This window comes from Macaca mulatta, chromosome 2, assembly GCF_049350105.2.
Source record: "Macaca mulatta isolate MMU2019108-1 chromosome 2, T2T-MMU8v2.0, whole genome shotgun sequence".
Taxonomy (NCBI): domain Eukaryota; kingdom Metazoa; phylum Chordata; class Mammalia; order Primates; family Cercopithecidae; genus Macaca; species Macaca mulatta.
Window position 1 is genome coordinate 157,803,877 of NC_133407.1, and position 27,433 is coordinate 157,831,309.

General features: G+C 48.1%; 1 protein-coding gene and 1 non-coding gene across 9 annotated transcripts in view; both read left to right on the forward strand.

Moving 5' to 3' along the window:
* ALDH1L1 (aldehyde dehydrogenase 1 family member L1) overlaps nt 1-27,433 on the forward strand; it is an 80,945-nt gene that overhangs the window by 21,857 nt on the left and 31,655 nt on the right. For 5 of the 8 annotated variants that reach the window (XR_013413430.1, XR_013413429.1, NM_001266022.1 and 2 more), the window contains 11 exon segments: nt 1,497-1,646; nt 3,837-4,071; nt 4,940-5,105; nt 6,976-7,077; nt 7,844-7,939; nt 8,921-9,058; nt 11,701-11,826; nt 15,239-15,330; nt 24,834-24,981; nt 25,904-26,023; nt 27,116-27,243. Coding sequence is in view for 6 of the 8 variants with exons in the window: in NM_001266022.1 (NP_001252951.1) it covers nt 1,520-1,646; nt 3,837-4,071; nt 4,940-5,105; nt 6,976-7,077; nt 7,844-7,939; nt 8,921-9,058; nt 11,701-11,826; nt 15,239-15,330; nt 24,834-24,981; nt 25,904-26,023; nt 27,116-27,243 (1,478 nt within the window). In the remaining 2 variants the exon portion in view is untranslated. 8 annotated transcript variants of the gene reach the window in all.
* Nucleotides 2,045-2,208, forward strand: LOC114676610 (U1 spliceosomal RNA). The gene has a single exon (XR_003727659.2). It is a non-coding gene; the product is annotated as a U1 spliceosomal RNA (small nuclear RNA).

Below are 27,433 nucleotides of genomic sequence, written 5' to 3' on the forward strand. Positions count from 1 at the left end.
AAGATTTGAAGAGCTGATTCCCACAAAAGGATATACAAATGGCCAAGAAACATAGGAAAAGGCGAACAACTTCATTGGTTATCAGGGAATTGCAAATTAAACCCCAAAGAGACAGTTGTATTTTATGTTAGGAAAAGAGCTAAAATGAAGACACAAACCAAGATGGAGAGCACATGGAAGTGGAAACTGGTACAACCACTATGGAAAACTGGCAGCATCTGTTAAAGCTGGAAATTTTCACACCTATGACCCAGGAATTCCTCCCTAAGTACATACCTGACAGAGATGTGTACATATGTACCATGAAGACCATATGCAAGAATCTCTGTAGCATCCTATTTGTAATACCTTCAAACTGGTAACTACCCAAATTCCTTTAACAGTAGAATGAATAAACGAACTGCAGGTCATCCACTTCTGCAGCAATGAGAATAAACTCACTACGACTACATGCAACCACAAAGATAAAGTTGAGGGAGAAAATCTGCAAAACACTGTATGATTCCGTTTATGTAAGATGAATACATATAAAGGGGATACATATACATATATCAGGCAAAACCATTTGATGCTGTTAGAAGTCCCATGATTCTTGGTGAGTGTAGTGAGTAGAAGAGGCTCAAGGGGCTCCTGGAGTTTTTCTCTTTCTGGTGGTGATGACAGTGGTGTGTTCAGTTTGTGAAATTCATTGAGCTACACATCTATGATTTGTGTACTTTATGTATATATGAAGTATACATTAATAAAATTTTCTAAAAAAAAACTTATTTTGGTAAACGGACAAGTTAAAGAAATGTATTAAGTGAATAATAGTTTAGGTTTTATAGATATGCGTGAGGTGAATGAATGACCAATCTTTGGAGAATATGCATGATTAGCTAGGCTTCATTCCACACATCTTCCTTAGTGGAACCCCGTTTTTCACCACCTTCACCACCTTCATCCTCAGGCCTGCCCACCCAGGCCCCTTTTCTGTTACAGCTCAGCTGGACAGCCTCTTCGGTAGGGACTCCCCTTGCTCCTTTTGTGGCTCCTGGCTCAGAGGAATAAGCCTAATTTGTAGACTGAAAGCCATTTGAGAGATGTGGCATCTTTCTCATGAACAAATGTGACTTTACCAAGGTGACTTGACCAAGGCCATAGAACTGGTTAGTTACTGGAATATGCTCAAATACATCTCAAACATCTTGACACCCAACATTCCACGCCAGTTTGGAAGGTTTCAAAAGGGAATCCCCTAATTCTACAATCCATATCCAGCTCACCCGCTGTGGCACTGAATATTCTGACATTAGGGATCCATTGGGTCGTGGGTACATGTTTCATCTGGTCTCTCTTACAGTGGCAGTCTCCCCTCAGTGGCCTGCCACCCACAGAGCCACAGAGGGAATTGGGGTAGAGCAGGCCAGGTGCCATGAACTGCCCCGTCTTAAACCAGGGCTGGCTTCTCTGAGACCAGCAATCTCTGTCTAATTGCTGCTTTATTCCTTCCCCAGGTCCTTCCAACCCTCCTGCTACCATGAAGATTGCAGTGATTGGACAGAGCCTGTTTGGCCAGGAAGTTTACGGCCACCTGAGGAAGGAGGGCCACGAAGTGGTGGGTGTGTTCACTGTTCCAGATAAGGATGGGAAGGCCGACCCCCTGGGTGAGTGAGCCGACGGAGCAGGGAAGCCGATGGAGGGCGGCCTGCCCGTCCAGGCATAGGAGAAGCAGTGGGTGGGAGGTTGGGAGCAGAAGTCTGCAGGGCCTGTGCTCTGGCTGGGTAAGTGGTCTACCTTGAATCCTGCTCCAGTGCCAACAGGCTGCTGGGCTTTTCTGGAATAAAGTGAAGATGCCCTCCCCACCTGATCATGGGGTGGCTTTAGGGTCCTGGAGAAGGGCTGTAGAGAAGCCCAGCCTGGTCCCAGGTCCCACACAGAGCTTCTCTGACCCAGCACCCATGCTTGGGAAGGGCTCCATGTTCTGAACTGGAGCTCCATGTTCTGAAAGGTGGGCATGCGCGGCATCACCATTGCTGGGGCTGCCGTCAAAACACACAGTACTCTGCTTACCTGGCAGAGGACAGACCATGATCACAAAGGCGGTTTTCCCAGGGTGAGGCTTCTCCATTGTACTCTGGATGTGCTGATCCCTGCAATTTCCCCAAATGTGGGGAACTTGACTGTGTAATTTGTGGTTATGGGGAACTGCATTTGCACTCTCCCCTGGCATTTTAATTTTTTTAAAGAAAAGAACAAAACCACAGAGAGTACTGAGCCCACCCTGGGAGTTTGTGATTCAGAATGAGGTGGAAAAGTCAGAATCAGGTGAAATTTTTAACCTGGGACAAGTTCCTGGGAGATACTGGTGTCTCTGGTACTAGGAGAAGCACAGTTTGAGAATCACGGGTCTGGGCCACTGCCTTTGAGCTGGGAACCTCAGCAGACAGGATGCAGGGGCCTCAGCTTGGATGAACAGACCCTCTAGGAACACTGACTGGTCCTTCTCAGGCCTGATGGAGACAGACTGTGGGGCAGGGCTTAAGGATAGAAGGCCAGGATTAGGAAAGGGGGCTTGTAGGCCTGGCCAGGCACAGAGGTGTGGTTTCTTAAGGAACAGCCAGCCTCCCTCAATGGGGAAGCTGCAGCCTGGCCCTAAAATCAGCTCCAACACCCAACACCCAATGCCAGCCAGGGTTCAGTCTTGGACCTGACCACCAGTGACCCATGACATACCCTGACCCCACCACAGTCTGGACCTTACACCCAGCCACTAAGTGACCACTGATCCCAGCTGCTGACCCTGGACCCAGACCAGACCTGGCTGGGACTCCTACTTGACCTTGATCTCAGGTGTCCTGCAGCAGTATTTCATTAGTCACTGTTGGACAGCTTTTGCAAGTGCAGTCCAATCTGCTGACATCACATCCCACCCTCTCTCAAAACCACCAGACACCAGGACAGAGTGACAGAGGAGGCCGGAGAGGAGGGCCAGTCCCATCAGGGCCCAAACATCACACCAGAGGCTCTAACAGAGAACTGAATACAAAGAAGTGTTCCTTGGGTATTGAAGAGTGGAAGGCAGAGAGCTGGAAGTTATCAGGGACAGTGACTGCAGGAAGCAGCTGCCCACTCTAAGGCTAAGATAAAGGAGGAAGCTTTAACTACAAAAACTTAGGAGCTTGGGCCTGTAATCCAGAGCTGTGAGGAGGGTGTGCTGGTGATGGGGCAGAGGAGGGGCCCTCCAGGCTGTATCTGGGCCCAGGGTGGGGTGTGGGGTGTGTGCATATTGAGGCTAGTTCTACGGATGATGGAAAAACTGATTTAGCCATTGCTCTGGGAAGGAACAACTGTGGCTGGGATGAAGAAGCTGGGCTGGGGGAGGCTCACTGGACAGGAACCCACTGAACAGAAAGGAGTGAGGATGCCCTTGTTACCCTTCTTCCCCTTATTCCTTCATCAGGGAACAGCTGACAAAGCAGAAATGCCATCTGCAGGGGGGCAGTCCCCATCACAGAGAGAGCAGTAGAGGGGACCATAAGACAGTAACTCAGTGATAGGGATGGCAAGGCCTCAGGAGAGGAGCGAGGGCAGAGGTCAGCCATCTGGGGTCTGGAAGAGGGAGGCACTCAGAGGTCCTGGAGCTCAGCAGAAGTCAGAGCAGGCAGGGCGGTCCCCAGAGCCTCATGCTTGGCTGGTGCATCTGTCTGTGTTGCCCAGTGGAGACTGGCTGGGGGTGGGGGGTGAGGGGGGTGGCATAGAGAGAAGGCCCATGGGCTGCTCTGCTGGGAAGGCAGAGTTGGCCACATGTGGGTGGGTGATAGAGAGGGGCCAGTTTCTTATCCACCATCCCACAGGTCTGGAAGCTGAGAAGGATGGAGTGCCGGTATTCAAATTCTCCCGGTGGCGCGCAAAAGGACAGGCTTTGCCTGAAGTGGTGGCAAAATACCAAGCTTTGGGGGCCGAGCTCAACGTCCTGCCCTTCTGCAGCCAGTTCATCCCCATGGAGATAATCAATGCCCCCCGGCATGGCTCCATCATCTATCACCCGTCACTGCTCCCTAGACACCGAGGGGCCTCGGCCATCAACTGGTGAGATGGGGCAAAAACACGGGGGACCATCCCTATACATGTCCCTCCATCAGCCTGACTTGTCTCTTTCCATTAGCCCAAAGCATTTCTAGGGATGCAGAGTGGGCATTGTGCAGGTGCTTGTCCTGTGGTTGCCAGCTATCAGCCACAGAACAGGCTGTGCAACGTTATCGATGACAGAAGGCTCTGGGAGCAGGTGTTGCTAAGCACTCTGCACTCCCACAGTTATCTGAGAAACTGGCACTGTCAGTGTTCCCATCCCCCAGCTGGGACAGAGAGGGCACCAGGAGGCGCAGGGTCCAAGGCGCCAGTCCAGGCAGTGGGCTGGGGGTCCTACTCTAACTTCCACTACCGCTGCTCTGGGCAGCACACTATGTAGAAAGAGATAAACATGGAGCAAAGGATGGCCTCCCCAAGGTAGTCTGACGTGACAGAATTCCCAAGAAGACAACAAAGGGGGTGACAAGGCAGATGGGTGGTCAAAGAGGGAAAACATTTGAGTTGAGAAAAGAGTGGATTCGTAGTCAGACTGGTCTGTTGGGAGTCAGGCTCTTTGATCTTTGTTGGTGTCACTTCACTTTTACTTTTCTGGACCTTAGTTTCCCTATCTGTAAACCAAGTATACCTGTTATCCCTGCTGTGAGGACTCAGTTACATAAGGCATATAGGGCTTTTAGCACAATTCCTGGCCCATAGTTCTTATCAATACATGCTGTTTTCCTTCTTCTATTTCCCGCCGGAGCCGGTGTCAGTGCTACCCCTGGGAAGAGAGGGCCTCCTGGAGGGTGGCAGGCCCACGGGCCTGCACCCGGGGCGTCCTCCATGGCCCTTCGTCGCAGACTCCGGGTTTCACTCTTCTGCTTCCTAGGACCCTCATTCACGGAGATAAGAAAGGGGGCTTTTCCATCTTCTGGGCGGACGATGGTCTGGACACCGGGGACCTTCTGCTGCAGAAGGAGTGTGAGGTGCTCCCAGATGACACCGTGAGCACGCTGTACAACCGCTTCCTCTTCCCAGAAGGCATCAAAGGGATGGTGAGGGCCTGGAGCCGGCCGCGCCCTGCCCACCCGGACGCACACTCAAGCACCCTCCCTAGACCCAGCCCACTGCTCCTGGAGGCCAGGAATCTGTTCCCCAAATTCAGGATTCTGGAGGGAGAGAGCTCTCACTTCAAGGTTTTAGGGGCAGAATTAGGACAAACAGTGTATTGTATTAGGAGGGACTCTTGCTCACAACGGACAGACCCCAACTCAAAAAGCGTTTGGCAAAAAGGGGACATTTTGGGGCCCGTTTAATAGACAAGGCTAAAGGCAGGGACTGGGTCACGTCCTGCTGAATCCAGGAACTTCAGCTATAACGTCATTAAGTTTCTGTTTCTCTCTCCTTCACTCGTTGATTCTGCTTTTCTCTGTGTGATTAGCTTCATTCTCAGTTTAGCTGCACTGAATTAGAGGAAACATAGCCACTGTAGCTCAAGGACTCTAATTCTTGATTCCAAGAAAAGAGAAACACTTTTTCTCCTAGAATTCATCAATCACAAATCAGGGGAGATTCTGATTGGCCAGTTTTGGGGTCATGTGCTCCTCATGAGCCAATCACCAGCTGGGGTGATAGAGTACTCTGATTGGCTGCCTCAGTCACATGCTTCCTGCTCGGAAGAGCTGGGAAGGCTTTGACCTGTGGTCGCATGGCCTGAGCCACAGGGCGGCTCAGTCACATGGGCAGCTGGCACTGCTGAGAGGCAGGGTAGCAGGCCATGGGCCTGAGCCCACAGATGGAGATCATATGTGAAGGCTGCTGGCCCCTGCCCGAGGGTGGGCTGACAGGGACAGCCAGAGGCAGAGGTGCTGTCCAGGCATGGGGCAGGAGGGACGACCAGAGGAAGAGGTGCTGTCCAGGCATGAGGCAGGAGGGACGGAGGCCCTGGGGAGCTGTTGCTGTTTGGGCACAGCAGGAAGCACAGCGGCAGCGTCCACCGTCCCCTCATCCTCAGCTCCTGGCCATTGCCTTTTATTTTTCGGTTGTGTTAAACTTGTCTTCCCCACAGACTGACCAGCTCACAAAAATAGTTAACAAAGTAGACTTGCTGGAGATTTAGTGGTACAGAGAAGGGGCTTACCTGTGCTTCCCACGGCAAGCAACTCAAGTACTCCTTGGAGCTGCACTGTCCAACAAGGCAGCCACTGGTAACATGCAGCTATTAAATTCATAAAATGAATTATACTGAAAAATTCAGTTCCTCAGTCTCAGCCACATTCCAAGTCCCCTGGCCACCATGTTGGACCGTGCAGACTTGGAATTCGTCCATCACCACAGAGGGCTCCATCGGGCAGCCCTGCCTCAGATGCTCTGACACTCGGTCACTTCCCGTTCTTGGCACCTCCCCGTCTCTTCCTGCAGGCTCTTGCTCACATAGGCTCAGGCTCCTTGGCTGTCCTCTCTCTCCCCTGATTCCTTTCCCACCACCTTCCTCTTTCCTGTCACAGAGAAACTATTTCCTGCTTCATCTCAGACCTCCAAACTTGCACCTTCAAGCCCACCATGGGGCTCAGGACCCACTCTCCTTACAAGGCAGAGAAGGCTTAGACAGCAACATGGACATTTGTATCTGTGTTATACCGGCAGGGCTTTACGGTTTATATAATCTTCTAAGATCTCAGAAGATGTAAGATCTATGTAATCTAAACCTTTGCCAGGTAGAGAGGACAGGTCTGCGTCTGTTGTGCAATAGAAGTTAGGTTCACACTGACTCCCTTGTTCATATGGCAGGTGTTTCTTGGGTGCCTGCTGTGTGCCAGGCAAGTCTGGTCAGTCTGGGGAAGGGTCCAGGCTCAGTGTAGGCCCTGGGGCTGGGAAGGAGGCAAGGTCCTACTGCTGGGGATAGCAGCCCACCGGTCTCCCCAGGTGCAGGCTGTGAGGCTGATCGCTGAAGGCAAAGCCCCCAGACTCCCTCAGCCTGAGGAAGGAGCCACCTATGAGGGGATTCAGAAGAAGGAGACGGCCAAGGTGAGTGCTGGGTCCCTCCACACCCTCATCCTGCCTGTGAGCAGACTGGGGTTGTAGAGGGCAGCCTGAGGAGGCTGGAGTTCAGCCTAGATGGTGCAGGTTGTAATTCTTTGAGACCAGAAGACAGGGCAGCCCAGGTCAGGGATGCATGAAGAGAGCCGTGGAGGAGGAGGACCCTGGCACCTGGGAGGGCAGCAAACAGGTTCATTGAGGTCCATTCCAGGTTCTTTCCTGTTCCTCTTTAGGAGGAATGGGCAGGCAAAGCCCAGAGGGAGGGAGAAGAGTAGGAGTTAGGGGGCAAAACATCAACCATAGTGCGAGCAGTCTCTATGCGAGGGACAGTGTGGGTCTCTGGAGCAAGAGCCGGTCGAGGAACCTCAGAGGCCTGTGGGCTGTGTCTCAGCTCAGGAGTATGGGGTGCTGTGTGGGGACCCACAGGGGCCCTGCCAGTGAGGAGAAGCAGGTGGGGCCCTATGGGATGGGCCTGAGCACATTGTGCTGGGGCATCTGTGTAGAGTCTGGGCCATCTTGACAGCAACAGAACATTATCTTCCCCAAACCATTCTGAAGTCTGCTCAGCCCATGAGAGACTGAGGGTCAGAGAGCACCCAGAACTGGGGGCACCAGCTCAGGGACTCCTGCAAATGTCTAAGAGGAAGCTGGGGTTACCGGCTCTCTCACAAGAGCTTGGTCCACTGTCCAGACTTCATCAGGGTGGGAGGGGAGTGAGAAGAGACCAGCTGAGCACACACCCTGCTCCCCACAGATCGACTGGGACCAGCCGGCAGAGGCCATTCACAACTGGATCCGTGGGAACGACAAGGTTCCAGGAGCCTGGACAGAGGCCTGTGAACCTCTGCAGGTATGTCCCTGCATGGCTGGAATCCAGCCAGGTGCATTGGTATATCCCACTGGCCATAAGACTGCCACACATGTTTGAACTGGTTGGTATAATAAATAGCCACTGCCCTGGCCCCTACTCCCACTGGGTGCCCCTTAAACATCCCCAGGAATGACAGACCTACCCAGCCTCCAGTAGCTAAACGATAGATGTCCTACATAGCTGGAAGCCTCCAGGCCCTTATAGTGCCCCTGGGGCCCAGCTGTATTGGTTGTGAAATATTTTGAGTCTCACTGCTGAGCTTGTGGAGACCCGAGGCCCAGTGCTGACTCTGACTTGGCCTCAGGCAGGGTGGGGCAGCACATTCAGGGCCAGGCTGACCATGGGCAGGCCAGATGCTAAAGATGGGGAGCCTTGGGGGTCACAGGCTCTGGTGAGGCATCAGGGGTGGCAGGACTGTGTGTGGTGGTCTTTGTGAAAACCTTGAAGGCAGTCTTGTCCCCGACACAGTCTCAGACTGTCCAGACCCTTGACCCTAAGCCAACTGCCCAGACCGTGGCAGGAAGCCTGCTGTCCTCATCAATGCAGAGCCCTTTGTACTAGCAAATGCACCTTCTGATCAAAGCAACCACTGCTTGGCAGCACCCTGAGAGCAGGTGGCCTCACTCCATGACGCCTGGAGCACGTTCTCCCCCAGTCTGTGCACCTGAGGTCTGAGGCCATGGGCCAAGGAGAAGGGGCTTATGGGGCCAAGGAGAAGGGTCTTATTGCAGAGTTGAGGCAGACCTGCTATTAGCTCCTTGAGGCCACTGAGGCTCCTCCAGGTCTCGTTTGTGCCCCAACAGAAAGGTCCTCAGGGGTCACATGGGCTTTGAGCCAGCTCCCAGGTCTCAGCTGCCCCTGACCCCTCTCCCCCTCCCAGCCCTGCTCAGACCTGCCTAGGCTGCTGGCTTCAGGGACTTCTTCTCACCCACCGTCTTCCGGTTTTTCTTCCCTTGACAGAAACTGACATTTTTCAACTCAACGCTGAATACTTCAGGCCTGGTGCCCGAGGGAGATGCTTTGCCCATCCCAGGAGCCCATCGGCCAGGGGTGGTCACCAAAGCAGGACTCATCCTCTTTGGGAATGATGACAAAATGGTAAGGGCATGGCTGTGGGTTACTTGCCTGCTCAAAGCCACCCATGCTCCTGTCCTTGGACTCAGGCCTCGCAGGAAGACCCTAGGCTCCTCTGGAGAAAATGGAAAAAACCAGACCTAGGAGGGACCACCGACCCTGATCTGTCCCTGACCGCCTGGCTGGCCCTGAGCAGAGGGTGTCCGAGGCAGTTTACCCACTTCTCTGTTCTGGGAAAGCTGGGCTCCCTACCCTTCCTGGCTAGGCACCCATCTCCAGGCTACTGATTTTCTACACAGACACAGTAACAGTCTGATCTCTCTCTCCCCTGCACAGGCTGGGCACCCTGTGTGGGTGTCAGAAAATCCAGAATCAGAGAGAAGCCCTCCCAGGGAGCCTGGGCTCAGGGCCTGTCTGTGGTCTATCAGAAGCACCTCTGGGCGTGGGGTCATTAAGCCTCTGTGCCTCAGCTCCCATCTCTTTGAACAGGGATGCCGTGGGGACTTAGCATGTGCAGAGCCTTGGGAGCCATGCTGGCCACCTGCTCTTGTTATTAGCAGACTACAACTCACGGTACCAGCAAACACTGATGGAGCACCTTTTATGCCAGAACGATGTATACGCATTAAATTTAATCTGCCCAACAACACTATGATATATGTATAAACATAATATCCTTATAGAGGAAAAAACGGAGATTTAAATAACTTGCCCAGGATCATCCAAGCTAGCCCGTGGCAGAGCTGGGATTCAAACGCTGAAATTCTGGCTCCAAAGCTGTGATACTGGTCTTGGCCATGGTAGCTTCCTGTTCATATACACTCTACTACTCCTTCTCACATGAGCAGCTGGGGGTAGGGAGAGGGCAGGCAGGGGTCTTCCCACACACTGACAGGTCTGGACAAACCCAGTGGGCACGGTACCCCCAGCCGTGTTGCTGTGTCCAGCCAACTGGAGTGAAGCGTGGCAGTTTGGGGCCTGGCCTGTGCTCACTCTTGGTGTCCAGTCTGCTGTGCTCCCCTGTCAGAAGGTCTAGGCTGCTGTTGATGTCTGCAAGGTAGTGTTTTGGGTATCCAAGATTGATATATGCAGCTGCAAGAGAGTATCTGTCTGTGGTCAGGTTCCCTAGAAGCAGCATCTAAGGTAAAAATTCTTGTGCAAGTGATTTATTGATGCAATGTTCCAGAAAATCATGCCAGGCAGTAAGGGCAGAGGAAAGTAAAGCAAAAGTAAAAGTTCAGGAGAAGTCTAGCCTGGGGCTGCTCCCAGGGTGGGCTTTGGAGTATTAACTGCACTCTCCAATTATACCTGCCTGTCCCCACCTCTGGCAGCCTTTGGTTTCAGTGGCCCCTGGGGTGGGGTAGAAGACCCCCCAGGCATCGTCCCTTGGCCTCTCTGTGTTCAGGAACTCTTATCCATCCACAGCAAGCAAGGAAGGGACAGTTCAGGCCGTTATCATCCATCCCTTGCTGCAGCTGGAGGACAGGGCACCAGCCACGGGGTCTGAGCGGGGCACCCACAGCGTCTGCCCAGAGACCCGCAAAGACAGCAGTGCAAAGAAGGCAACTAAGTGTCTAAGAGGAAGCTGGGGTTACCGGCTCTCTCACAAGAGCTTGGTCCACTGTCCAGAGGTGGTCAGGGTGGGAGGGGAGTGAGGAGAGACCAGCTGAGCACACACACCCTGCTCCCCACAGATCAACCCAGAAGACCCTGGGTTGAAGCATCTCTCAGGCATGCCCTGTGGGGTCTGGCTGGGCTTTAGCTTGCAGAAAGCGCCAGAACATCTTTGAAAGGCAAAGGAGCGAGGGTCAGGCCGAGAGGCCCATTCCAGTTCTGGCAGAGCATGCATAGAGGGTGCCATTCTTCCATCGCCACTCTTAACGCATAGAGACATGCACCCACCCGTGAGCTTATCCATAACTCCTTTTTATATGTTTTTTTTTCCTGGCCCCTAACGAAAGCATTTGTTGAAAAACTATTGATAAACAAGCAGGCCCCAAACAATTCAAACATGTTATTAAATACAGCAAATCTGAGGCAGACACTAGAGTATCCCAGAGTCATGAGCTGCAATGGGGGTAGTTCATGTCTGGCAGCCAGAATCCCCTTGAACTGATGGCTGGACGCAGGCTCTACCCGGGACCAGCTTGAAGTGCTGTCCTGAAGCTGCAGACTGCAGGGCCGGCCAGACCCTTTTTCAGCCTCTTCTCTTCCCACCTCTGTATCCCACACAGGCATCTGGTGATGTTCTCCAGGTGTTTCTGTGGCAGTTCCAGGAGCTGCTGGGTGATTGCAGGATTCGTTGTTTTTCTAAGTTTACTTTCTATGTGGTGCCTGAATGACATTTTCTTTTTTTGATCGGTAGGAATCCTTTTTTATAGAAGTAATAAAGTCATTACACTTAAAAACAAAGTGAAAGTGTGGTGGGAGTGAGTGATGGAAAATCAAGCAGCTGGTAGGAGACATAAGCTCTGCAATTTCCTCTTTGTCCCTGGAATAGTGGCCTCCCCACTGTAAATTCCTCATCACTAACCTGGGACTCCTGCTCCATCCTCATCTGAAGGGTGGAGACAAGGCTGGAGTGCCCGGCACAGCACCCTGTGTGGAACGTCTTCATCACTGCCTCAGGTCTGACCACAGGAAATGTGAAATCCTTCCTTTTGCAGCTACTGGTGAAGAACATTCAGCTGGAGGATGGCAAAATGATCCTGGCCTCGAACTTCTTTAAAGGGGCAGCCAGCAGTGCCCTTGAACTGACAGAGGCGGAGCTGGTTACTGCAGAGGCTGTGCGGGTAAGAGGCAACTGCAGGGCTGCCATCCAGTTGTGCAGGTTGTGCCGAGCACATGTGTTCTGCAAATCGCGCTCCCCAGAGTTGGGCAGTGCCAGCCCTCTGTGGGTGTCTGTGTTGGCCCCAGGTGCAGTGTTGGTTCTGTCTTGTCTTGAGCTTTCTGTTGTCTTCTTGCTGCTCCTTCCTCTGCAACTGGCACCCTGGGATCTGGCCAGTTCAGACTGACTCTTCTAAGGGCTCATTGTCAACAGTTAACGAGTGAAACAGAAGCTCCTGGAATATTTGAAAGAGTCAGGTGTCAAGCCCATGTCCCCGTGATTAGAATGTGAGCACTGGAGCCTTCCAGAAAGGCTGCACCAAAGGCAGCATCCCGGGCTGTGACCAACACAAGCTGCCTGTGAGGCACACCCGGGCTCCAATCCAGCTTTGCCCCAATGTGATGCTGTAGGGAGCTTCCCTCTCTGAGACTCAGTCTTCTCAACATGAATTTCCATCTATGCTCACTTCCCGGGATTTGTTCCTGACCCTTCATGCTCCCTCCCACTGTATCCTTCTTCCCTGGGTGGAGAGAAGAGAGCTGGGGGAAGACCTTCAAGAGAGAAGGAACAGCAAATGGCAAGGCCCTAACAGGGCAGAGGCCTCCCTGTGTTCAGGGAGTTGCCATGGGAGGGCACTGTAGCTGGAGCCCGGCGGTGAGGGGTAGAGTCAGGCGGGCACAGCTGGGGACCTTGGGTGTTCACAGCACATGTGGGGCAGGGCTCAGCAAGGACGGACGTGAGGCACTTGTGTGATCCAAAGGCACTGAGAGCCAGTAACTCCTTCTTGAAAGTGGAACACCTTGAATGTCTGTTTTCCAAACATATCCCTGGAGCAGTTGCTCTGGCCCTAACTTGGTCTGCCCTGGGGTTGCAGGGCCAGCTGGACAGACAGCCCTCCTGGAGCCCACAGCTGAGTGGCTCTGGGGATGAGTTGGGGTCATCTGTTTGTAGATGTAGACTTGAGTCAAAAGATGCTATCTTACAACAGCTGCAGCTGAGTCCTGCATCTGTAAAATGGGAATAACAAGCCCTTCCTCAGTGGATGTTGTGACTGGTAGAGGAGATAACACACATGAAGAGGTTTAGTTCAGTAGCTGGCATCTTTGAGGAACTCAGTACCCATTGGCAATACATCTAAGCATCTCATGAGAAAAGCAGATACTTCTAGAGTGTGTACTCTGGACAAAAGTTCTCAGAAAATGAATTTGGAGAACAGAGACTTTATTCCAGTGACCAGTTTGCAAACCATCCAAAGGCAGCTTCTGGTGTAACAGGAAGGTGCGTTCCTGAGAACAACGGGAAGGGTGGGATTTTATAGAAAAAGCGCTCACCCAGGTCCCCATTCAAAGGAAGGGTTGAAACCAGTTCTAATTGGTTGGTACAGCTGAGCCCTGATTGGCTGGTTCAGGTGAGCTCTGAAAGACCCAAAGATAAAATGGTGCAGGTTTTGGGGGAACCCAGAGTACATGTGTGACCCCTAGAAAGCAAATGGTCACTTGGCTGTGTTTTAAATTTAGGCCCAGTTAGCTTCTGGGGATCCATCTTGAAGGACTGGCTCTTTCAGGTTTGCATTTGTTCACCATGCACATTCAGAGTTGCAGGTCCTCCTGGAAGAGCAGCGTGTTTATTCATGATAACAACTCTATGCAGTAGGTGCCTTCAGTACCTGCATGTCCCACCTGCGGAGCCAAGGCCTGAGGAGTGGAGTCCGGGCTCTGGAGGGCTGGGCTCGAGTCCTCCTCTAGCTGTTCACCATGCAGCCCCCTAAGGCCATCGCTAGGATGGCTATCATTAGGCCTCTTGCTCACAGCTGCACTCGGCCTCCAGGATGTGTGATCTGGAGACCAATGGGGTAGAGGGAACATGGCCAAGACGAGTAGAGGCCAGTCTGGGGCTGTGCAGCTCCCTGGTGTTGGTGGAGGGGCCTGGCCTGTGACTGTCCAGCAGAACACTCCAGGAGCCCACTGTGGGCTGGGCAGGTAATGGGCCACAACCCCCTATGCCCTCCTGAGCTGAGGCTGGGCAGGTGCTGCCCATGGTACAAACGTTGTGTTTACTGACTCTCTCCGTAGTCCAGACTCTGCCTGCCTCACACACGGAATCCTCACCCAGCTGCTGTCAGCACTGAGGGGCTGTCTGAATTTTGATGGCTTGGTGGGCTTTGGCTTTGTGGTGCACTCAGTGACCAGTCTGCCGCACTGCCCCTCTGTGGCTTCACTCTCATCTGATAAGGGCCCTGGACACTAGCAGTAGCCATCCAGTAGTGGACGACTGGTGGCCCCAAGTGATGTGGTCTGAGGCAGGTAGATCCTGCCAGTAGAGTGGCCAGCAAAGGTTTTGGGGAAGAGGTGACACAGGAATTGGACCCTTAAGGATGCCCAGGACTTAAATATTAGCTGGGGAGTCAGAGGAAGGTGTCGCCAGCAGGTGAGAGCCTAGCAGAGGCCTCAAGGGGCAGGCAGCAGGTGTGCGACAGACAGCGTGTGGCTTGTCGTGGTGTTGATGGTCACCCTGAGGATGGGAAGGGCAGATCCATGACATTTTTCCAAGAAAGAAAGAGGAGAGCCAGGGGTGCTTGTGCCAGGTGTTGGGGGAACTGGTTCTGATTGGGCCTGAACCAGCATCTCATGCCTCACCCCCATCCTGGGCCCATGATTGACAATGGCCTGGAGTTCATCCAGAGAGTGAGGACCTGGCCTGATATTGCTGGGGCCCCTCCTGGCTCCCGCCCCACCGGGCCTCACCAGCAGCCTGCCCAGAGAGCAGTCGTCCCATCTTGACTGCTGGCCGACTGGCTGGGCACTACTGCCCTCCATAGGTCCCAGACTCAACCCTTCATAGGACACAGACCAGTTAGCATCTTGGTGAGGTCAAGACCCAGGTCTCCTGAGCCCATGTGTGAGCCTCATAGTCACCCTCAGGCCCACCCTCTCCCCAGCCTGCTGCTACAACACCTGGGTATCGGTGTCACCCTGGGGACACCAGAACCTGAAAGCTAACACCAAGGTGAGTGGGGCTAAGGAGCAGCTGGGCCCTGCCTTTGTAGTCCCCAGCCATGCCTAGAGGCCTGGCACGTCTGTCCTCCACCAGCTGGACTGCCATGGGGACCCCAGAGAAGCCGGGGGTTGAGGTGAGGTGACCGTGAGGACAGCAGCCAGCATCAGAGAGGCCTGGGCTGTGGCAGCTCCTTCTTTCCCAGAAGGTGGTCACTCCAGGACCATTAAGCCTCCTGGGAAGAGGCAACATCTTGGAGGGTACATAGAGAAGCCCAACCTGGCCCCAGGCCATCCATGAGTCTGTTCAGGGGTTGCTGTCCCAGAGTGGCACTTGTCCCCAGCTCCCCTGGGTCCACCCTCTCACCAGACCTTGCTTTGCAGAGTGCTTGGCAGCGGATCCTCCCCAATGTCCTGGAGGTTGAAGACTCCACTGATTTCTTCAAGTCAGGGGCCGCATCTGTGGATGTTGTGAGGTAAGGCCAGGAGTGGAGGGGTCCTGTCCCAGGTACTTGGTGCTGTGTCACAAATCTCTGCAAAACTGAGCAGCAGGAAACAATCATTTGCTTACTCATGGATCATGTGGGCCAGGGACCCAGGAAGGGCCAGTGTGCAAGTCTCCTGCATGCACACCTGGGTGGGCAGCACAAATGAATGGTTGCAGGTCTTTATGCGAATGTTAAGAGAGGCGCAGTTGCATGCAGCCTCCCCAGGGAAGTTCTAGGAAGGAATTTGGGAGGAGTTGATTCAGAAGAACAGTACTGAGTTCATGGGGAGAATTGGGGTTATGTATTGTGCCAACCATTTGTGCTGTGCAACAATGCACCCCAAAACATTGAGATTTCAACCAACACCATGTCCTTGGCTCACAGTTCTATGGGACGACAGTTGGTGCTGGGCTCAGCTGATTTGCATCAGATTCAGCTGCTGTCAGCTGGCTTCACATAAGCTGCCGGTCAGCTTGGGGCTGGCTGGTCCTGTGGTGGTGCTGGGTTCCAGGAGGGAGAGCAGGAGCCCGTGTTCATTGCATTCTGTTGGCCAAAATGAGTCACAGAACAGGTCCAGCTTCGAGGGGTGGGGAAAGAAGCTCCACACCTTGCTAGCAGGTGCTGCACCTTCACATGGCCAAGGCTGTGACTGCAGGGGTGGGCGTTGTGACCAGTTTTGCAATCTACCATGCATGAGTTGGGGCTGAGTCAGCTGAGTTGGGCCTATGTGCTTGGAAACCTTGGGCACTGTGGACCTCTAGTGACTCACTGTGAGGCAGTAGGCAGTTTAGAATAATTGTTTTGTAAAAAATATGCCAAGAAGAAGAATGTCAGACACCTGAGAGAATGGTGTCCAGAGGCCAGGCCATGCCTTGTGTACAGCTACCGAGCTGAGGATGCAAAGAAAGCAAAACTGCTTTTCTGTAAATAGTTAAGAGTGTATGTCCTTTTTATAAAAAAGTGGCCAAAAAAAAAACCCCACATAATACAACATCTACCCTCTTAAAATTATAACTTTACATTGTAGGATTGTTAACTATGAGCACAGTGTTGGTCAGCAGATCTTCAGAACTTTCTATCGTAGAACTAAAGCTTTCTATCCATTGAACAGCCACTCCCCGTTTCCTTCTCCCCCGGCCCTGGCAACAGTCATTCTTTTTGCTCTATTGAGCTTGGCCACTCTAGTACTTCATACAAGTGGAATCATACAGCATTTGTCACAGAAAATTGACTGGCTTGTTACACTTAGCATGATGTCTTCAAAATTCAGCCCTGTTGTAGCACATGGCAGGATAGCCTTCTTTTTATGGCTGAATCTTATTTCATTGTACAGATAGACCATATTATCTGCTCATCTGTTGATGGACATTTGTGTTGTTTCCACATCTTGGCTGTTATGAATGAATGTGGAAGTGCATGGGAATTTGAGATCCTGATTGCAGTTCTCTTGGACAAATACCCAGCAGTGCGATTGCTGGGTCATATGGTAGTTCTACTTTAAATTTTTTGAGGAATCTCCATATTGTTCTCCATAGAGGCTGCACCATTTTACATTCCCACCAACAGTGTACAAAGGTTTCATTTTCCCTGTATCCTTGCCAATACTTACTTTCCTTCCTATCTTCCTTCCTCTCCCCTTTTCTTCTTTCCTTTTGAACAATAACCAGCCCAACAGTGATGAGATGGTATGTCATTGTAGTTTTTATTTGCATTTTCCTGATGATTAGTGATGTTAAGCATCTTTTCATATACCTGTTTGTCATGTGTATGTCTTCTCTGAAGAAATGTCTGTTCAAGCCTTTGCCCATTTTTAAATTGGATTATTTGTTTTGTTTGCTATTGAGTTGTAGGAACTCCTTACATATTTTAGGGATTAACCTCTTATCAGGCATACAATTTGCAGAAGTTTTCTCGCATTCCATGCTGATTGTTTCCTTTGCTTTGCAGAAGCTTTTTACTTTGATGCATATCACTTGTATATTTTTGCTTTTGTTTCCAGTTCTTTTGGTGTGATATTCAAGAAATCGTTGCAAAGACCAATGTCATGGAGACTTTCCCCTATGCTTTCTTTTAGTTTTACAGTTTTAAGTTTTACTTTTAAGTTTTTCATATATTTTGAGTTGATTATTTTTATGTGTGGGGCAAGATAAGGATCTGATTTAATTCTTTTGCATGTGGACATCCAGTCTTTCCAACACCATTTGTTGAAGGAACTATCGCTTCCCCATTATGTATTCTTGCCACCCTTGTGGAAGACTAGTTGGTCATATATGTTTAGGTTTATTTCTAAGCTATCTTGTTCATTGGTCTATATATCTGTGTTTATGCCAGTATCATACTATTTTGATTATTGTAGTTTTGTAGTAAATTTTTAAATCAGGAAATGTGAGTCCTCTTTGTTCTTTTTCAGGATTGTTTTAACTATTCACAGTCCCTTGATAGTCCATATGATTTTAAGATGATATTTGTAATTTCTGCAAAAAACCATGGGATTTTAATAGAGTTGGCATAGAAATTGTAGATATCTTTGGGCAATATTGTCATCTTAACAATATTAAGTTATCCAGTCCGTGAACATAGATGGTTTTCTATTTATTTAGATCTTCTGTAGTTTCTTTCAGCAATGTTTTATAGTTTTTAGTGTACAACTCTGTTGCCTACTTGGTTAAATTTATCCTTATTTTATTCTTTTGATGCCATTGTAAAGGGAATTGTTTTCTTAATTTTCTTTTTGGATTGTTCATTACTAGTGTATGGAGTTGCAACTGTTTTCTTGCATGTTATTTTTGTATCCTGCAATTTTGCTGAATTCCTTTATTAGCTCTAACAGTCTTTTGGAGGCGCAGAATATTTAAGGTGTTCTTCTTCTTTTTAGACATGGTCTTGCTCTGTCACTCAGGCTGGAAAAGTGGTGTGATCATAGCCCAATGCAGCCTCAAATTCTTGGGCTCAAGTGATCCTCCTGCCTCAGCCTCCTGAGTAGCAGGACTGCAGGCATGCAGCACTACACCCAGCTAACTTAAAACAATTTTTTTTACAGACAAGGTCTTGCTATGTTGCCCAGGCTGATTTTGAACTCCTAGTCTCAAGTGATCCTCCCACCTTGATCTCCCAAAGTGCTGGAATTACAGGGTGATGCATTACACCTGGCCCATTTAAAGATTTCTACATGTAAGATCATGTTATCTGTGACAAGATATGATTTAACTTCTTCCTTCACAATTTGGATTAATGTTTCTTTCTTGCCTAATTGCCCTGGATGGAGCTTCCAGTACAGTAGTTCTCCCCTTATTTGTGGTTTTGCTTGCTGAAGTTTAAGTTACCCATGGTCAATCATGGTTGGAAAATATTAAGTGGAAAAGTCCAGAAATAAACAATTCATATGTTTTTAAATTGAGCGCCATTTAATAGAATGATGAAATCCCATGCTGTCCCACTCCATCCCACCTGATATGTGATTCATCCCTTTGTCCAGGATATCCAAGGTGTATGCACTGCCCACCCATTAGTCACTTAGTAGCCACTGGTGTTATCAGAAAAAGCATAGAATATGTAGATGGTCCCAGACTTGTGATGCTTCAACTTAGGATTTTTTGACTTTATGATGATGTAAAAGTGATACGAATTCATTAGAAATTACACTTTGTGTACCCTTACAAAATTCTGTTTTTCACATTCAGTACAATATTTAATAAATTGTATTAGACATTCAAAACTTTAGTATAAAATAGGCTTTGTGTTAGATGAGTTTGCCCAACTGTAGGTTAATGTAAATATTCTGAGAACATTTAAGATAGCCTAGGCTAAGCACTGATGTTCCGTATGTTAGGTAAAATAAATGCATTTATGACTTAACATTTTCAATTTATAATGGGTTCTTGGGATGTAATCATATCATAAGTCAAGGAGCACAGTGTAGGCTTCAGCCCTATATGTGGTTTCAGGCATTCACTGGGAGCCTTGGAACAACCCCCGCCCCGCGCCCCACCCATGGGTAAGGAGGTACTACTATATTATATTGAATGGAAGTGGTGAAAGCAAGCATCCTCATTTTGCTGCTGATCTCAGGGGAAAAGCTTTCAATCTTTCACCAGTGAGTATGTTAGCTGTGGGTTTTTCAAATATGGCCTTTATTATATAGATGATACTCCCTTCTATTACTTTGAGTGCTTTTTAATCATGAAAGGATATTGAATTTTGTCAAATTCTTTTTCTGTATTAAATGAGATGACCATGTGTTTTTCTCTTCATTCCATTAACGTGGTGTGCTACATGGATTGATCTTCATAGGTGAACTACCTTGCATTCCAAGAATTAATCCCACTTGGTCATGGTATGTAATCTTCTTAAAATGCTGCTGAAATCAGTTTGCTAGTATTTTCTTGAGGACTTTTGCATCCGTTTTCATAAGGAATATTGGTCTGTAGTTTTCTTTTGCTATAGTATCTTTGTCTGGCTTTGGTGTCAGAGTAAATGCTGGCCTTATGGAGGGAGTTGAAGAGGTGTTCTCTTTTCAGTTTTTTTGGAAGAATTTGAGAAAAAATGGTGTTAATTTCCCTTCTAATGTTTGGTAGAATTCACCAGTGAAACCATTCAGCCCTGGGCTTTTCTTTACTGGAAAGATTTTGATTACTGATTCAGTTTCCTTACTAGTTACATATCTATTCAAATTTTCTATTTCTCCATGAGTGAGTTTTGGGAGATTGTGTGTTTCTTGGAATTTGTTCACTTTACCTAGTTATCAAATCTGTTGCCATGTCGTTTATCATATATTTTCTTATGATGCTTTTTATTTCTGTAAGATTGGTATAATGTCTCCCTTTGATTTCTCATTCTAGTAATTTGAGCCTTCACTTTTTGTGTCTTGGTCAGTCCAGCTAAAGGTTTGTTAATTTTGTTGATATTTTCAAGAAAACAAAATTTGATTTTGCTTATTTTCTGTATTGTTTTTCTGGTCTCTATTTCATTTATTTCTGTTCTAATCTTTATTATTACTTCCTTCTTACAGTTTTGGGTTTAGATTGCTTTTTAATCTAGTTCCTTAAGGTGTACAACGTAGGTTACTGATTTGAAGACTTTATTCTTTTCTGATGTATGTATTTACACCTGTAAACTCTTTCTTAGCACTACTTTTCCCGCATCTCATAAGTTTTGGTATGTTGTGTTTTTATTTTCCTTTGACTAAAGGTATTTTCTAGTTTCTCTTGTGTGTTCTTCTTTGACCCATTAATTGTTTAAGAGTGTGCTAGTTCATTTTCATATATTTGTGGATTTTCCAGTTTTCTTTCTGTTATTGATTTCTAGTCTCATTCCATTTTGATTAGGAAAGATATTTTGTAAGAGTTCAATATTTTTACATGTATTAAGACTTATTGTGTAACCTAACAAATGATTTATCGTGAAGAATGTTCTGTGTGCCCTTGAGAAGAATGTGTGCTCTGCTCTTCTTGAGCAGTGTTTTGTACGTGTCTGACTGGTTTGTGGTGTTCAAGTGTCTTATTCCCTCGAGTTGTTCTATCCATTTTTGATAGTTGGGCATCTAAGTATCTAACTACTATTGTAGAAATGTCCATTTTTGCTTCATATATTTTAGGGCTGTGTTAGGTGTGTATGAATTTATAATTGTTATATCCTCTTGCAGCATCAAACTTTGTATCAATATAATGTCCTTCTTTGTCTCTTGTAAACTTGTTAGATTTAAAGTCTCTTTTATGTTACTATTTGCATGGAATATTTTCTCTGTCCTTTTACTTCCAGCTCTTTTGTATCCTTATATCTAAGTGATTCTCTTGTAGCATAGGTATGGATGCTGGGTTATATCCAGTCATCCAGTTTGTGCCTTCTCATGTTTAAATTTTAAATAGATTAAACAGGAGAGTTTAATCCACTTACATTTAACCTGCTAACTAATAAATAAAGATTTATTTCTGCCATTTTTTTTCTGCATGTCCTATTTTTTTGTTCCTCGGTTTCTCTATACTGTTCTTTTTTGTATTTGGTAATTTTTTTGCAGTGTATCACTTTGATTCCCTTGTTTCTTTTACTGTATGTTTTTAGTTATTTCTGGGTTGTTACTTGGGAATTACAATTAACATCTTAAATTTATAACAAGGTAGTTTGAATAATATCAACCCAGCTTCAATTGTATACAAACACTCTCATTCTATACATCTCTTTTCTTTCCCCTTTTTAGTATTACTGTCACAGTATACATTTTTATACATTGTATATCCATTAATATATATTTAAAATTATTGTTTTATACACTTGCCTATTGTCATATAGGAAAAAGAGAGAAGTTACAACCCCAATAAAATATGATAATATGGACTTTCATACTTACCTATGTAGTGGCCTTTATCTGTGTTCTTTATTTTTAATTGTGTCATCAATTTACTGTCTGTATACTTTTATCTCAACCTGAAAGACTCTTTTCAGCATTTCTTCTAGGGCAGGTCTACTGGTAATGAATTTCTTCAGCTTTTGTTTCTATAGAAATATTTTTTTTATTATTATTATACTTTAAGTTCTAGGATACATGTGCACAACATGCAGGTTTGTTACATATGTATACATGTGCCATGTTGGTGTGCTGCACCCATTAACTCATCATTTACATTAGGTATATCTCCTAATATACCTTCCACCCTCCCCGCTCCCCACAATAGGACTGGGTATGTGATGTTCCCCTTCCTGTGTCCAAGTGATCTCATTGTTCAGTTCCCACCTATGAGTGAGAACATGCGGTATTTGGTTTTCTGTTCTTGCGATAGTTTGCTGAGAATGATGGTTTCCAGCTGCATCCATGTCCCTACAAAGGACACGAACTCATCCTTTTTTATGGCTGAATAGTATTCCTTGGTGTATCTGTGCCACATTTTCTTAATCCAGTCTGTCACTGATGGACATTTGAGTTGATTCCAAGACTTTGCTATTGTGAATAGTGCCGCAATAAACATACGTGTGCATGTGTCTTTATAGCAGCATGACTTATAATCCTTTGGGTATATCCCCAGTAATGGGATGGCTAGGTCAAATGGTATTTCTAGTTCTAGATCCTTGAGGAATCGCCACACTGTTTTCCACAATGGTTGAACTAGATCTTAATTTATCTTTCATTCTTGAAAGATAGTTTTGATGGATATAGAATTCTTGGTTACCATTTTCCCCCAGAACTTTTAATATCCAACTGCTTTCTGACCTTAAAGGTATTTTTTTGGAAGTCAGTTTTTAACCTTATCAAAGATCTCTTCTATATAACAAGCCATTTCTCTCTTGCTACTCTCCAAATTATTTCTTTTTCTCTGGATTTCAGCAAGCTGGGTGTAATGTGCCTTGGTGTGGATCTCTGAGTGTATCCTGCTTGGACTGCATTCAATGTACATCTTAGATGTGTATATTAATTTCTTTCCTCATGTTTGGGAGCTTTGGGACCATTATTTCTTCAAATAAATATTTAGAGAAACCTTTTTCTCTTTTTCTCTCTGGAGCTCCTGTGAGTATGTTGGTATGTTTCATGGTATCCTATAAATCCTTCAGGCTCTTTTCATTTTTCTTCACTCTTTTTTCTTTCTGCTTCTCAGACTGATTAATTTCAAGTTTGCTCATCTTTCCTTCAGCCTGCTCAAAACTACTGTTAAACCCCTTCAGTGAGTTTTTTGTTTGTTTGTTTCAGTTATTGTACTTGCCAGCCGAAGAGTTTCTGTTGGACTTGTTATTATAGTTTCTGTCACTTTATTCTCATTTTGTTTGTACATCATTTTCTTGATTTCCTTTAGTTTTTCATCCATAATTTCCTTTAGTTCATTGAACATATTTAAGGCATTTGACATAATGTCTTTAACCAATAGTTCCAATATCTGATCTTCCTCGTGGATACCTTCTTCAAATTCTTTTTTGTTCCTGTGAATGGACTCTTCTTTCCTAATTCTTCATATGTTTTGTAGATCTTTCTTGATCATAACTGGACATTTTGAGTGTTATGTTGTGGTAATTCTGGAAATATATTTCTCCCACTCATTAGGGATTATTGAATCTTCCTTGTTGAGGGCTAGAACCATCTGTTTGTGACTTCTCCAAATTATTTTTGCAAGGTGTGTTACTTATTGTGTGTTGTCACTGAACTTTCTGTTCCATTGTTACCCTGCAGTCAGCCAGTGACCTGACAAAGATTTCCATAAATGTCTGGCTACCAAAGTGGAGGGAAAGTATTGTGTTTTATAATCTCTTGGAAGCTACTTCAGCCTGTGAGGGTTGAAACAGTGACTGCCAGCCTTTGTGATAGCCTGTCAGCAATCAAAAGGAATATCAGTGCTCAGGACACAGTGCTGGTGGTCAGAGGACAAGGTCCTTATTGCCCACCCTGGCTTCAGCAAGCTGCGCCTGGAATATGACCCAACCCTGCTTCAACTTTTTGTGGCAGAGGTGGGAGGTGAGGGGTGGCAACCAATATCTTATGAGAGGCTGAAATTCACTGAAATTGATTGACATTTACCAGCTTCTTCACCAGTCTTTCTCCTTGGTGCTGAAAGCATTTGACTAGACCCCAGAGTTCCAACATGTTTGATTCATGTAAGTTCCATGGTTATTTAGGTAAGGGGATACATTTTTGGAGCTTCCTGTTCTGCCATCTGCTGTCTAGAGATAGGCTTTTATTTCTTTTGGATAAATACTTAAGAGTGAAGTGGGAAGTATGTTTAATTCTTTAGAAACTGCTAAACTGCTTTCCAAAGTGGTAGTACCATTTACATCCCCACCAGCAGTGTGTGCAAGCTCCAGTTGCTCAGGGTACTACATCCTTCCCAATAGTGGGAATGGTCAGGCTTTTAAATTTTAGACATTCTAATAAATATGAAGCTATATTCTATTGTGGTTTTAATTTGCATTTCCGCAGTGCCTAATGATGTTGATTGTCTTGTCATATTCTTATTTGCCATCCTTATTCCATATTTCTCCTTTTGAGAGGCATCTGTTCAATCTTTTGCTCATTTTTAATTAGGTTGTTTGCTTTCTTACTATTGAGTTTTGAGGGTTCTTTATATATTCTGAATACAAGTCCTTTATCAGATAATGTGATGTGGAAACATTTTCTTCCAATCTGTGGCTTATGTTTTCATTCTTTTAACAGGGATTTTTGGAGATTATTATTAATCTACTAATTATTGTTATTATTAGATGGGTCATCGTATTTAATCATCACAAAATAGCAGAGAGTCTATTATTATTTCTGTTTTACGGGTGAAGAAATTAAGGCTTAGAGGAGTTAGTCATTTGCCCAAGGTCACAAATTAGAAAGTAATGGAGTGAGAATTTGAATGCAGGACCATCCGAGTCCACAGCCTGGGCCCTTCTCCCCAGTTCTGGGCTCATGGCTACCCCGTAGTGCTGGGATGGAGCCTCTCTGGGGTGTTTGGCCCCACTGCCCCTGCTGCTAGCGATGCAGGCCTGCCGAGCCCCTCCTGTGTCCCCATCTTTCCATCTCCTTCCTCCAGGCTGGTGGAGGAAGTGAAGGAGCTGTGTGATGGCCTGGAGTTAGAAAATGAAGATGTGTACATGGCAACCACCTTTGGGGACTTCATCCAGCTGTTAGTGAGGAAGCTGCGAGGGGATGATGAGGAGGGCGAGTGCAGCATTGACTACGTGAGTGCTGGGCCCTCCCTGCGGCAGGCCCTGCAGAGCCCTCAGGCAGCTGCATCTATGACTACATAAGACAAGAGGGGAAACCTGGGCATTCAGAAAGCCAGGGCCCCAGGAGCCCACCCTTCAGTTTCCCACACTCTCCCTGCACCCAGGATAGCCGGGGGATGTCAGTACAGTGAGGCCAACTCCCAGAGGATGTTGCTGTCTGATGCTCAGGACATGGGCCAAACTCTGAGTCCCAAGGCATGTGATCAAGATATTAAGAAGAGACTTTTAGTTCCCAGTAAGGAAACAAATAATCCTTACATTCAACTTGTGTGTATGGAAGTGTGATCAGTAATTGAAAATCTATTCTTTAAAGAAATTAAGAAATCTTCCCTGAGCTATCTTGGTAGACTGCCAACTCCCATAAGAATGGGCTTTGGCGTAGTTTGTTTGGCGGGTAGATTGGAACAAAAGTGGGTGAAGAAAGTACAGGGGGCCAACCAAGGTGGACCCCAGAGTGTCCTTGGGATTGAGGACAAATGACTGATGAACAGATTTCAGGAAGAGGATGGCATCCCAGAGGTGCCTGCGTTCAGGCAGAAATTGCCAATCCATGGGGATGTGAGTGGTGGGGGCTGCCAAGGGCCTCACTACCCACTGGCATTTCTTCTGTCTGAGAGTCCTCTTAGCCCATCCTGAGGAGGCTGAGGAACCAGCCCAAGGCGGCACAAGGAGTAGGTGGAAGCGCAGGGCTCCCACCAGGCAGCCTGGCCTCAGAGCCTGTCCTTCATCTGTCTCCTGCTCAGCTGTTACCCACATGCAGCTCTGAAGCCCCAGGAGGCCCCTGGGCAGTGCGTGTGTGTGGCTGTGTGGTCCTCTGTGTATGCCTCCTGTGCCCTGCATGGGTTTGTGCTTGTCACTGGGGCCTTTCTTTCAGGTGGAAATGGCAGTGAACAAGCGCACCCTCCACATGCCCCACCAGCTCTTCATCGGGGGGGCATTCGTGGATGCCGAGGGCGCCAAGACCTTTGAGACCATCAATCCCACCGATGGAAGTGTGAGTGCAGGCCCAGCGCCCCTTCTCCACATTCCCCAGCCTCCCTGTCCTTCCTTCCCTGCCCCCACTGGCCTCTTGGGGTCCTGACCCTGAGAGCCTCTGCTTGGACATGTGCCTTTGAGAGGGACGGGAAAGGATGCCAGTTCGTTTCCAACCAACCCTACTGCAGTGGAGTAGAGAGGAGGTGCAGGGTGGTGGTGGGAGGCAGGAGGGCTCAGAAGGGTCTTGCACCTGCTTCAGAGACTGGGAGCAGAATTCCTCCTACCCCAAGGAAGAAATTAGGCCACTGCCACACCTCCACACTTCAGCAGTAGCCCCAGTGTGAGACCTACCTTGTCTAATCCTTGAGCCCTCCACCATTAGGACATTCTTCCTCAACTTGAGTCCCGTGTTTGCCGCTCTCTCTTGACTGTGACCTTGTGGCATCATGAGCCAAAGCACACCTATGGTAGATACACACATGAGCATATCTGAAACACAGGTTTCAAAGCCGGGCTTGCTCTTATGACTGCACACTGATATTTTTCCATCCTGTCCATCCTATAGAATCGGCTGAGTCCTTGCAGAAGACAGAGAGCACACTCAACATGAGTCATTTGAGGGGAGTTAATGGAAGACTCATCTGCAAAGGGAGACGGAGGGGGTAGGGACACAGGCAGGACAGTGCAGTGCCCTTGGGATGGAGCATCAGGAGGGGCTGAGGATGGGGCCTTGGCAGAAGGGGCATGGCTATGTGTGGTGGCAGACAAGAGGCAATGGCTTTGCCCTCCCACCCCAGAACCCCACTGGCTCCCCTCACCACACCCAGCAGGTACCGAGGTGAGGGAACCTGCACGGATGGCACACTCAGAGCAGGAACAGGGTCAGGACCCTGGGGTGTAGACACACAAACAATCCTCTCCCAGGCCCCCATCTTCCCTTCCTGTATAAGCCCTCCCAGGGCTGCCCTTTGGCCATGCTTCACCTCCACACCTGCCCATGTGGCTGGGGGCCACCTCAGTGGGGCCCCAGGAGGAGGCCAGGGAGGCGGGCAGGGGTGTCTGTGTGCAACTGGCTGAAAGAGAACTGGTCATGGCTTTGCTTCCACTATAGGTCATCTGCCAGGTATCCCTGGCCCAAGTCACCGACGTTGACAAGGCAGTGGCCACAGCCAAGGATGCCTTTGAGAATGGACGGTGGGGGAAGATCAGCGCGCGGGACCGGGGCCGGCTGCTGTACAGGTGGGAGCCCAACGTGCACCTGCCAGCCACTGCCACCATCAGCTTCCGAGAAGGGGGTAGGAGGGGCCCTTTCTGTAGAGGCCCCTTTACCTGCCAGGAGGAGCTGGGTCCTGGGGAGGCCATGGGACCGAGGCCATCAGATGGACCAGGCTGGGGCTCCTTGCCTGAGGCTCAGAAAAGGCTTCTCAGA